The sequence below is a fragment of the Lacerta agilis genome, chromosome 4 (genome assembly GCF_009819535.1).
Source record: "Lacerta agilis isolate rLacAgi1 chromosome 4, rLacAgi1.pri, whole genome shotgun sequence".
Lineage (NCBI taxonomy): Eukaryota > Metazoa > Chordata > Lepidosauria > Squamata > Lacertidae > Lacerta > Lacerta agilis.
This window is the reverse complement of record NC_046315.1, coordinates 57,359,406-57,372,605: the sequence shown is the minus strand read 5'-3', so window position 1 is coordinate 57,372,605 and position 13,200 is coordinate 57,359,406. Positions and strand designations below refer to the sequence as shown.

The window sequence follows — 13,200 nt, the reverse complement described above, 5'->3', positions numbered from 1 at the left end:
ATGGGTTACTGGCCCAGGTTTTGGTGAATGGGGAACACTCTTAGATATTTCCTATTGGCGGGAGCATGAAGCAGGGCTGCACATTACCTTGCCCTGGCCACAGAACCCTTAGCTTTGGCACTGAAAGCAGATGAGGATCTAAAAGGTTTTGAATTATTTGGGAAAATCCATCTTATTGATATGTTCACATAGGATGTTGCACTATTTCTTTCTGATCCTAAAGCCTCTTTACCTGCTGTTATGCACCAACTTGCTATGCAGTCATACCTCGTGTTGCGTTTGCTGCGGGTTGCGAACGGCGCAGGTTATGAATGCGCCAAACCTGGAAGTACCGGAACGGGTTACTTCCGGGTTCGGCGGGTCGCGCATGCGCAGATGTCACGCGCATGTGCAGCCGCGCCGAATCGCAACCCACGCGTGCGCAGAAGCGGCGCTGTGGATTGCGGACTGCTCAGGTTGCAAACGGGACTCCGCGACAGATCCCATTCGCATCTAGAGGTACCACTGTATGTGGCAAGATATCTGAGGTCACTGTTAACTTCGCCAAATCTGGGTTGATGGGTATACACACCCCGCCAAACTGACACAAAACAACTGAACTGACACAAAACAACTGGCCAGAAATACTGGGAGTGAATATACCTATGACTCTATCTAAACTAGAAAAAGTGAACTTTACTCCCTTGATAAAACATTTAACAACTAAGCTCAAAAACTGGTCAAAGCTAACCATCTTTACTTATTCCAAGTCTTACCAAGAAGCATACCCATCTCTCGTTTAATAATGGGTCAAAATTCTATTAAATTTTGTTCATGGAAACAAGAGACCTCAGCTACCTCAACAAACACTTTATAGGGACAAGAAAGAAGAGGTATAGTGACATCTAACCTAAAATGGTATGAAGACTCCACTCACTTACACAATAATCTCTTGATATTACAATACAGTGGTACCTCGGGTTACAAACGCTTCAGGTTGCAAACACTTCTGGTTACAGACTCCGCTAACTCGGAAGTAGTACTTCAGGTTAAGAACTTTACTTCAGGATGATATCAGAAATCGCACCCAGCGGTGCGGCGGCAGTGGGAGGCCCAATTAGCTAAAGTGGTACCTCAGGTTAAGAACGGACCTCCAGAACAAATTAAGTTCTTAACCAGAGGTACCACTGTACTCAGACCAGACCTGGATCACTGTATCCAGTATTTTAATGCCACTGCCATGTTACATTCAGTGAATATGCGCTACCAATCTTCTACCTAGTTCATTAAGACTCTTTAATCTTGCCCCTTATGTTTCTTTCACTTATATAACTTCCTAAATAGTTACACTAAATGTTTTTGCAAAGAATATAGTATCACATGTGTATAACAAATATGAGTTAATTGATCTTGATATCTGATCTTTAATTCCTCCAGCAAATCGTCTTAATCCCAGTAATTTACCTGAATGTCTAATTTAGGCCACAAAATCTAAGAATTTCTATTTCATTAAGTATTATAATGGAAACAAAATAGGAAACAAAATAGGAAATTCTTTCCAGTAGCACCTTAGAGACCAACTGAGTTTGTTCTTGGTATGAGCTTTCGTGTGCATGCACACTTCTTCAGATGATTATAATGGAGTAACCTTGAATTTGAAAATGTGTCCTCATCTGCAATTCCTAAATCTATTTGAAGTCTCAAAGGAATCCCCTAAGCCAACAATCTATTCAGTTACTCTGAGCTCTTTCAATTACAATTCTATATAGTTAACTGGCTTATTTTAATTTGTAATTGTAAATTCAAATTGTTCCCTTGAGATTATGACTTACTATCTCATGGTTAGCCATGTGTCACTGAAGGATCTTACTTGGTTCAATCCTAAACACAGCTGAAAATGTCTAATTGATCAGCAAGTGGCATAGGACTGAAGCCTTAGGGCAGTTTTATATTCCTTTATGGCAGCTATTTCTCTTATACTTATTTTCATTTTCAGTATACTTTCTCTGCATGTGAAAGGGTATACTGTCTCTCTATGACTGGCTTGCCTCCTAATATCCATGTAAACAAAAGAATATAACACAAATGTCATAGTGAAACCTTGAAACTCCTGTGTTTGATATCCTGTATCTTGTTCATAGCCCGTTGCCCCTTTTATTTGTTATGCTGTGGATTCTGATCTTTTGATAACTGAGTAAAATCTCCTAGTTTTATCTTGTATAGTATTAAAACCCATATTATTCCACACTGATCACAGGTAAGGTAATATTATGAGTATCTAAAGCAGCAGTCTTCAACTGGTGGATCAGGAACCAGCTTGCGGTCTAACAGCAGTACTGCCACCATACAGGCATGTGGTAAAATATAATTAAGTGGATCACCAAATGCATTTGGGGGCTAAAGATGAGTTCTAGAACTGAAAAAAGATATGACACTACTATCTAAAATATGCTTTTGACTTTCTGCCATACCAAAGGTTGAGTAGTGATACAAAAATGACAGTACTGCATTTATGTTTCTATATCATACCTAATCAATCATGCATAAAAGTAAAAAAAGAAAAGAATGGGTAATGGCGGCTCACAAAAAAATGACTCTCAAGGCCTATTGGCTGCACAAAATTCATTTCATGATACTTTGGTTCCTGGCTACAGTTGAACACAGTAGGATTAAGAGACAAATATTCAAATTTCACTGTCTGAACAGTCAATCTAGAAGCCATCACAACTGATAAGGCAATTATATAGCAAAGAGAAAACAAACTTAGGGTTGTATCCAACTATATTCTACTCAGAATAGGCCCATTGTAATTGTAGGCCTAGGTTATTCATGCCTATTAATGTCATTTTGTAAGTATGTTATTCAAGACAGTAATCAGCTGCAGAACATACATGTCACACTAATTTATTGCTATTATCTAACTCTGTGGAACAGGATTACATTTTCCATAATTAAACCTTGCAGCCAAATAATGAAATTAGCAATGTTAGGGTTAATGTGAGCTTCATCAGTTATAAAGGCTATAAAGAAGCAGCAGCAGCAGCAGCATATATTTTAATGAATTGCCCTCAAAGAGACTTTCATATATTGGTAAACCACACCAAGGAACCTGGGTTATAGCAGGGATTCTCAATCTGCATTTCCTCCTGTCCCCAATTCTAGGAGGATCTTAAAAGCAGTCACGCTTGTGGTGCTCTTTCAATGGAGTAGAATTTCTTAGCTTCCACCTATTTCAAAAGTTTTCAGAAACCTCTTACAGGAATACAGTGAGGTAAATAAATTTACTGAGTACAATGTGATAGTTTCTTTTTACCTCACATATGGAAAGTTACCATTGTGGAAAGGATGACTATACCACATATAACAGGAGTTAATAATACTGAAATATTCCATCCGTAATCAGGTACAAAGTGAATGTTCTATGCATATATAAAAATTTTCAACCATAGAATTTCAGTAAATATAGATGAGAAGATATCAATGTAAACCCCATTCACAGAAACCGCTGTTGCAAAGCTATCGATGGAGAGCATTTCTGTGGTTGGTTGAGGAAGAGGAAGAACACATGCACTGCCTCCCTTTGATTTCCGGCAACCAGCTGGCCCATCCTAGGCTGCAAGATTGATCTTGGTGCCAGTCACTGCAGAGCTGAGGAAGTTTTTGCCCCATGTTCACTCCTGCAGGTTAATTTCATCACCTACTCTGTGCTGCATGGCATAGTGAGTAAGGGCATAGGTGATGAGTGTGGCTTAGCAGGTTAATTTGTTCACATTTTGGCAGGTAGGTGCAGGAGATGGAAAGGTGGCAAGATCAACAGCTGAGCACCCTTAGACACCTTTGTTCTGAAGGCAGCCCCTCCAGGCTGTGCACTCTGTGGGGCTGGATATTGAATGCCTAGTTTCACCCAATAGGAGCTGTTGGGTTAGAAACGGGAAGTCTTCCTAGATACCTTCAGGGCAGGGCTCAGGTAAGGGCCTTTGATCAGGTGATACTTTTGTCCTCAGCAAGGTAGCTCACACAGGAACTTCACACAGGAGCAATTGAGTTACAGTTACCTCGACTTTCTAAGCATCTGGATAGAGTTCACGTTGTGCTAGCAGAAAAGTTCTACCTGTGCGAGCAAATCAACCTGCTAGACAAAATGATCCCCTTCCTCCTTGCCTACATGCTGTTCTGTGGGGTCTCCTGACCCCCCAAGCCAATTAACCAGGGGTGGCGGAAAGGGGAAGAGAGGGGGAAAACAACACTGCGCAAGTGGAACCCCTTGCACAGGGCTTCTGCTTCATGGGCAGGATTCACCTAGCAAGCTTCATTATTTCTATAATGACCAATATACACACGGAACGTCTGCTGCTTTAAAAAGACAAGAATGAGGTTGGTCCTTCCTCTCACCCATTAAACCAGAATGTGGGTGTAAGAAACACAGTGCATATGCACGCACCCATGTACCACTACTCTGTATAATTACACTCTTGCAGAATTCATTCATTTTAACTGCTACTATAACTGCCATAGTGCAATAACCTACTAAGGAAGTATTAAAAAATGACAGAATTATATTATCTCTCACTGAGCTGCGAGTTAATAAGTTTGAAAACTTACCTTTTCATTTTACATTGTTTAATATGGCTGAGTTGATCTAAGTTCTCAGGCTCAGTGATGCAACTGGTTGATTCAACTAAAACGATACTAAAAATATTTCCAGTTTAGCAAAAAGCCTACAATATTTAAAGGTAATAAAACAAACAATTTGCAAAAATAGGAATACAGCAATACTTAGATTTTAATAACTTTGACCTACCCATCCCAAAGTCTCTGTACTAGCAAAGATACTTTAATAACCAAACCTAAGCTTTTTTCATGTACTTTTTACCTAGACAACAAAATCCTTGGAGAGATTAGGCCTACCCAAGGTGTTCTTGACCCATGCTCCTCCCAGCTTATAAAAGCAGCTGTTGGGGGACTGGTGGAGTGGGTAATGGGAGTGATGAATGTTTCTTTAAATCAAGGCAGAGTCCCATCATGTCTAAAAGAAGCAGTGGTGAAATGTCTTCTTTATAAAAACAAAAACTTCCAGGTATCCCAAAGTTCTGGATAACTTTCAGCCTGTTCTGTGGCTGCTCCCATATTGTGGAATTCCCTCCCAATAGAGGTTAGAGTAGCTCCCTCCATACTATCTTTCCACTGACAGGCTAAGACCTCTGTATTCAGACATGCTGTGGAATGCTAGGTGCAGATGATGTTGACCAATCAGCATTTTAATGCTGGTTTTAAATGCTGTATTGTATTTTAACTATTGCTTTTAACTAGTTTGTTTTTATTAATTTGTATTTTATAATGCTGTTTTAAAACTCTTAAATCCGAAAATTTCTTTTCCAGGGTGAGTACAGCCTCTAGCGGCTAGCCAACCTTTTAAAGACAAATAAAATGACATAAAACTCTGTAGCCAGAAAAGTTGAATGCCTGTGGCCAACAGCATCATTTTGGGGAGAAAAAGCCAAAGCTAATGTGTCATCAGATTAATGTATATTTAGGATACAAAATCCTTTAAAACAACTACAAAATTTTACACAAATAAATTTAATAATACATGCCTGGAAAACCATTCGTTTATTTATAATTCAGAGCATTTTATCTGTGTCCTGGTAAATGTTGACATTTACTGCTTTTTAATGTTTAAAGCAAGAACAGAAAATTATGGAAAGAAGTAATATACAGAACAGCCTAGAAACTAAACCATTTCAATCTAATGTGATACCTGAATGGCCCATCCATTTTGAAAGGACTAATAACATGCAGATTTAATTCGTTTAGCTCATAACATGGAGATTTGCATTTTAATACACCCTGTAAGTAAATGAAAAAGGCATTAGTCTTATAGCTCACAATTCAGAGTTAATTATATTTTTAAATAATCTGATCCTTTTGTTTTCACACACACACAAAAATGGTTAATGGTAGTGCAATGTACACTTTGAAAAGTGCAAAGTTATGTCAATAAAATAATCATAGAAATGTTAAAAGGCAAAACAGCCCCTTTCCAACAAATACTGAGGGGGGCAAAGAAACACTGGCTCCCTAGAGTTGGCACACCCAGTGGGAGTTGACCCTTCTCATCTCCTTTTACTTTTAGTCTTACGTTTAAACTTCCCTCATTCCCTCTGGACTAGCCATGAGCTCTCTGCAGGAGGGCATCTGCTGCTGTCTTCCAAAGGATGACTCTTTCTATTTTTAATAGAAAATGGTGGATTTACAAGGAACACATGAGCCAGTGGTTGTGGAGAGGCAGTTTTATCTTGTGTTTCTGATAACCAACTTCTTCAGCTATTGTGCACAGACCGTTTACTAAATAACCCCTTCTCTCTGATGGTGCTGCCTGCCAATTCCTGGAAGCAAACCTCTAGGTTACAGAGAAGCCAAGCATTTTCCATCTCCGATTTCTGTCTACCACAAGAAAGGTAAACATTAGAGTCTCAATTCTCTTACCTCTTCCTATTTTCCTTAATTCCTTTTCCTTGCCTGCCTCTGATTCTCACAAGGTGGGGGAAAGGATGACTTTGTATATAACCTTTCACCCTTTGTGATTCTTTCACTCTTCCCATAGCAAAGCTAAGTCTCTCTCTCTTAACTCCAAACTCTATATAAAGCAACTTTCTACCCTCTGTTCTCTCCCTTCTTCGCAACAGTAACTAAATGTGTGCTCCAGGCAACTTGTGGCTGGGTTATCCTGTGCAATGGATTCTTAGCCCTTTCTCTTCTGTATCTCTGGTGGCATTTCAGTGCCAGTTTATTGCTTCTAAAGCATTTTATACTTGAATTTATTACATTTCAACCATATTTATTTTATAAATAAATATTATTACAACTGCAACAACAGTTTAGTTATTGCTAACTCTCCAGAGCAACCAAGCTAATATTGTCTCCTTACTGGTCAGTGCTAAATCCCTCAAAGTAAGAAAGGTATTCAAAGCCAATGCAATTTGGTTAGTGCATAACTGTCTCCATCAAGAATCAAAAGAAGAGCATTGCTAATTCCCCAAATCAGTACTTCCTGTGAATACCCATGTAAAATACATGTTCACACATGAGCGGAACTGGCAAAAGCAAGGAAACTTTTTTCAGCCTGGGGGACACATTCCTTCATGGTTAATATTCTGGGGGCTGCAAGGCAGTGGTGAGCAGGACCAAAGCAGGCAGGGCCAAAATTGGGGGACACACATTCACTTGCTGCTCCCCAGCCTCCAGCAATTAGGCTTCAAACAAGCATGTTAACATTTTGTGGAGTGGGGCACTATTTTTGGCTGGGCACCACAGTGCCCAGGAGTGTTCGCTCTTCCCTTCCCAGCTGTGATCCCTCCTCCTCAGAAAATACACATCTCACAGCAATTGGGCTTTTTTTCAAGCCTGTTAAATGGGAGGTTGGGCAAAAAGGTGATGCTACATGGTGCATTGAGATGCTCCACTGAAGCATCTGAACCATGGACCACTGGTTCCTCAGCCCTGTTTTAATAATGCAAGAGATATTTCAGCATCTTCAATAACAGAGAGATTTTTAAACCTCGACTCACTATATAATATCTTTGGGTGTTTGCTATCTGGAACAAACAATAAATATGACCTATTATTCTATAATACACATGAAAACTTGATTCTAACGGACTACAGATTTTATCAAGTTTACCCATTAAGCGCATAGTACCTACAGCAGGTTTAATACGACTGATCTTTGTCATCAAGGAGAAAGCCATAGTAGCCCCAACCACTCCGGTTAAAGCCTTTGTAATAAGTAACAGCACAGCTTCAGCGGGATGCAGGAAGCGACTAGTAAACTCCACATTTATGGTTGTTTGGCTCCTAAATCGGGAAATACAGCAATGTATTTTGTAACGACATTATGGCAAAGTCTTTCCGAGAATAAATCACAAAATGGTAAAAAAAAATCAAATCTAGTAAAAGTATGTATTGAATAAATATTTGACAACAGAAGAGCTGGGGGGGGGGGGGAATAAGCCTTACAAACCCTAGAACAAGAATCCTGAATAGTTAAAAAATAAATAAAAAATGAACAGAACACCACTGACTAAAACTGGCACAGAAAGCTTAGTGTACATTAAGCCATTAAAATTAAACCCAAAGTAATTTTTAAATTATTTATAATTTTCTGAATAAAATTTATACCAAATTCATTGCATTCTGTTCAAATTAGTATTTATTTTCACCAGATGTTCTAGAGTTCTTTTTCTGGATCTCATATTACATGGGGCCCAGAGATATGCTGGGAAAATTAATACATGAAGCAATGAGAGCCCCACTATTACTTTGCTTTGCAGTGTGCTCAGCCACCCACAATATATAAAATGTGGTGGGAATGTGTGGGGGTCCAAGGGATGTGTTCCTAGTTGCCACGGCACCTATGCAAGCTGAGCTGTAGGAGACAAGTGTAGGATACAATCAGTCTATTTACAAAGCTCAGTTTCTATTATTTTCTTCACTCCTTTAAAGTACTTGTTTTAAATATTTTAGACAGCTCATCCAGACCTTAGCTGATAATCATGAACAGCTGATTTTAGAGAACAAACAGTACGTTACTTGGAGGTTATGTCAACAACTCCTTAAATTCCCAATTTTGCCAACATTTAAAAACAATAGATTTAAGCAAGTAGCTTACACTGAATTATTTTTATTGACTAAAAATAACCTACTGTGTTAAAATGTCAAAAAGCAGGATGCACTAGAGTTGGCAAAATTCCATACAGTTAGAAAATAAAGCTTTTTTAATTTTTATAGAATTTTACAAAGCAGACGAGGAAAGGAAAAGAAAATACAGCTGACTTATCTGTAAGCTTACTTACACAACATATTATATCCTTATATTCTTATTTCTCCTGACTTGGAAGATTACCTCAGATAGCTTAAATTAATGAGAAGGAGTTGTAGGAGTTGTAGACTTCATGTAGCTCAACATGAAGTCTTCAACTTCATGTTGAAGACAACCCATGGTACCAGGAGTCAAATACATTGTGTGAAGGTACTACAGAACATTTGAGGGCTACTCATCCTTTGTTTCTATTATGGGAGGTACAAAGGAATATAACACAGGGAAGTTTAAGAAGGGAGGGACATTAACATATTCCCTCTTGCTCCTCCACAACACTGCAAATGCCCTCTTTAGCTGCATCCACTTCCATCTGAACCCTCTCCAATTCCTCCTCCTCTCCAGCTTTATTTTCCCCATTACCAGAGACCTAAAATTGTCTCACACATATGCACCTAACTTAACTTAAAAATAAAATAAAGATAGCCATAAGTTAATAAAGAGCAACAGGAACTGAATTATAGAAATCTTAACGTTTCAGATTTTTTTTTCCATTGCAAGTTAATTTTGTACCGTCACTTCGTTTTGAAGCAATTCAGATTAATACAAAGTGCAGCAGGGGATGATCTGTGCTGCTCAACCTATTGAACTATTTGCAAGAAATGTAAAATGGCAATTTGCAGAGGAAGAGCTCCTTATTTGAATCCATTTAGAGATCAAGCACCGAGGGAAAGCTTTTACTTAGTATTTGCTGCTTTACCCCGATCCGATTCAGACATAATACATCATGGGCTCACACACTCCCTCCTCTCATACTTGAGAGGGAAAGTCAGAAAGTGAAAAGGGAGTATACAAGCTCATAGCATGCTTCTAATATACAATGTGATTTGAAGACTGGGAACATTATGTCTCATTCAGACATCTGCTGTTCTGCAAAATATCCTACAAAAGATAAAGAAGGAATAGAGGCTATCTCATTCAGTAAAACAAAATGGAAGGCTACTTACTTTGGGGGAATGGTGACCATATTTCCTTTAGGTAATGAAAAATCAGCACATTCTCTTCCTAAAATTGTAGCAGTGTAAACCAAAGGCTTCATACTTGGGTTTTTTAACTGTATCTGTTGCAAATAAATAAACAAATAACTTTTTTTTTATTTCTATCCCACCTTTTCTGAAAACTCACCAGGCAGTTTATTCTAGAATGTTCTTAAACACAACACCACAAATAGCGGTATTGTGAACAAATAGTGTAATAAAATAATGCCAGGTAGGAGGGTGTTATTCATGTAGCAATAAAATCAGTAAAAAGCTTGAGAGTGTGAGGAAAAAGTATTTTGATTCTGTTCAGGGGCGTCTTAGCCATAGAGGCTAGTGGCGCGAGGCACCACAGCGCCAAGTTCTGGAGGGTGCCTCCGCCATGCCGCACTGTGCCCGGAGCCTCCTCCGGAGCCCTGGATGGCAGCGCCGCACAGCCGCTTCGGCTGAGCAGGTGGAGGCAGAGGCAGACAACAGCTGGCAGTGTCGCCGCCCGTCGGGCCGCCCCCTCCGGCGGCCCGCCGTGCCTGGCCCTGCCCAGCAGAGTGCAAGTCTGGCGTCACCACCATCGGTCCTGCCGGCAGCGAGCAAGAAGCAGAAGGTGGGCTGCGGAGGGTCCCGGGGGAGAGGCACGCCCACGGGGGGCTGAGCCGCCTCTTGGGTTGGGAAAGGACTAATATTGGGGGGGGAGAAAGCAAGAGGTGTTTGGGATATGTAGGATCGAAGCGGGATTCCGCCCTCGGGGCATGTGCAGAGTGACTGCGCATGGCGCTCTTGCGTGGGAAACAGGGGGGAGCACTGGAGGGATCTTTGCACCACGGCGCCGGATATGCATAAGATGTCCCTGATTCTGTTTAAAGGCCACTAGGCAGAGGGCCAGGCTTGCTCCTGGTAAACACCGTCTTGATTGACTTTTAGTGTCAGCCCAGAGCAGGACCTCTGAAACTGATCTTAAGAGCCTAGGAAGGTTCAAGCAAAAACCATGCAAGATCTGTTTATTTTGCACAATATTCTGTTGTCAGTAAAATGTAGCACATACACTGGGAAGTACAGTGCTCCTTATCACCAGTGATAACACTAATGGATGGCTGTGGTGTCTGAGCTGCCATGTTCCAGAAAGCCACTCCAAGTAGCAACTGTCCTGCTACATGGGGAAAAGATTGCCTTTCCCCGGCACTGAAATATTGTGGAAATATATGCAACACATAATCAGTAGCATTTACATAGTAGCATCTATTAAGGTCTTGTTCACATATCATGGTAAACCATAGCTAATGGTTTGGCATGATCATGCCCTTCGCATCTGTTTTGCTCCTCTCTGCTCATGCACAGAGGAAGAAACAACAATCCCAAAGACTGATCAGTAAGCCAAGAACAAACCATGTATACAGAGCCTGAATTGTGGGGAGAGAAACAAACCATAATCCATGGTTCAAACATAATACTAAACCAGGGATTAAAGTTTTGTTTCCTCCCAGTGCATGGAACCCACAATGTAATTTCCTTAAGGAGTCACTTAAAAGTAGGGGAAAAAACAGTTAGTACCTTTCTAACAACAGTAGCATGAAGCGGACCAGCAAACTCGACAGATTTCTTAGGTAAATACTGGGGAAGCCACTCATATAAATAGACACAAAGCATAAGCATTGTGATTGGATTTGGATCACAAATGTCTGTAGCCTAATTTAAAAAAGATGCAGAGTAAGTTCATGCTGTGGATAAAGATCCCCCCTCCAAAGCTTATAAATGAAGGTGTTTCAATATCAAGTTATCATCCTGACTACTGTTTTTCATACATAAAGAAACAACAAAAGCAAAGGGTAAATCCTAGACACAAGAATTTAAGCTTTCAAACACCAAGACATACAAAGTATATTTCACTGAGGAACAGAGAATAAATTTTACTTTCATTGTGTTGTAATAAATTGCATGGCTGCTGAAAATGAGGATTGTAGAACTACTTTAACTAATAGAGATTACATTTCCACCAAGTTTCAATAGAAAAACATATTTCCATTGTCACAGAGATCTATCACTTACATATTAATAAATTATTGAAACTGCAGGGTATACTACAAAAAAAGCATTCTGAAATTAAGTGGATGCAGTTATTCACAGATACTGACTTATGACAAAATGTATCCACCCTTCCATTACTGCATCCCACATCATTTAGAGTGCCTCAGTAAAAAAAAAATAGGATTAACCAGTTCACATAATTGGTTCATTAATAATCTCATAAAATATGGCATCATTCGTGGCAGTAAAAATACAATGCAACTTTCTGAATTAGAGTAAAGCAGATGAATATCACAACTGTTAATATATTTTTTATTTGCAGGGCAGAAATGCACTCTCTAACCCAATGGATTTTATGGTAATTTGGGTTTAAAATGCAAGTAAATGACTGAATCTACCAAGCACTGGTCTGTAGTAAAGCTCATTTGTTTAACATTCAGATTCTGTATGAAGGTAACCATTATTTTTCTATGCATAAACCAAAATATGTATTATACTCTGAGTGAAAAATGCAACATTTCCAGTCCCTTTGTTCAACTGTGTTGACTCACCTCAAGTCTGAGCTACAATTCAGTGACAAACTGTCTAATTTCCTTTGCTAATTTAACAGCTGCAGTGAGGTAAAGGGCTCAATAGTAAGAGCTCATGTTTTGCAAGTCTCAGGTTCAATCCCTGACATGTTCAGGTAAGGGGATGTGACAGGCCCGTGTAGAGGGGGGTGAGCAGCCGGCTAACGTTGCCCCAGGCCTCGGGGGGCTAAGCTGGCTAGGGAGCCCTACCAGGGACCACCTGCATTTTTGTTTGAGTTCTTAACTTTATTCTAACAAGACTCCCGGCCCTGGGCTTCAAACCAGCTCTGCACAGGCCTTCCCACTCTTATGGCAGTGGCTTTCTGCTGTGTCAAGCAGACGTCCTCTGCTTCACTTCTTAGCTCCGCTATAAGAGGTACTATACCTCTGAATACCAGTTGGTAGAGAAGACAAGAGAGACTGCTGTTATGCTCATACCCTGTTTGTTAGCTTCCTATAGGCATCTAGTTGGCCACTGTGAGAAAACCATCATGACTAGCAGCCACTGAGAGCTTTTATCCCCCATGAATTTTTCTAATCCACTTTAAAGCACAAACGTTGGTTGGTATTACTAAATCTTGTGTGAATGAGTTCAGTAGTTTAACCACAAACTGTCAAGAGGCACTTCTGTTTGTCTGCCCTGGATCTTCCAAAATTGAGCTTCATTGCATGTCCCCATGTTATGACAGAGGAAGAAAACCCTCTGTCTACTTTCTCCATAACATACATAATTCTAAACACCTCTGTTGTGTGTCCCCTTACTCACATTTTTGCTCAACTA

The 13,200-nt window shown here is 39.9% G+C and overlaps 1 protein-coding gene across 1 annotated transcript in view; it reads right to left on the bottom strand.

Annotated features, from left to right (window-relative positions):
- The window catches only part of CFAP47 (cilia and flagella associated protein 47), a 186,097-nt gene that overhangs the window by 109,675 nt on the left and 63,222 nt on the right, over window positions 1-13,200 (bottom strand). Inside the window, exons 36-40 of the mRNA XM_033146380.1 lie at window positions 11,377-11,511; window positions 9,802-9,914; window positions 7,683-7,833; window positions 5,738-5,826; window positions 4,582-4,668 (exon numbers count right to left, since the gene is read on the bottom strand). Of these exons, the coding sequence (XP_033002271.1) occupies window positions 4,582-4,668; window positions 5,738-5,826; window positions 7,683-7,833; window positions 9,802-9,914; window positions 11,377-11,511 (575 nt within the window). The remainder of the gene's footprint in view (window positions 1-4,581; window positions 4,669-5,737; window positions 5,827-7,682; window positions 7,834-9,801; window positions 9,915-11,376; window positions 11,512-13,200) is intronic.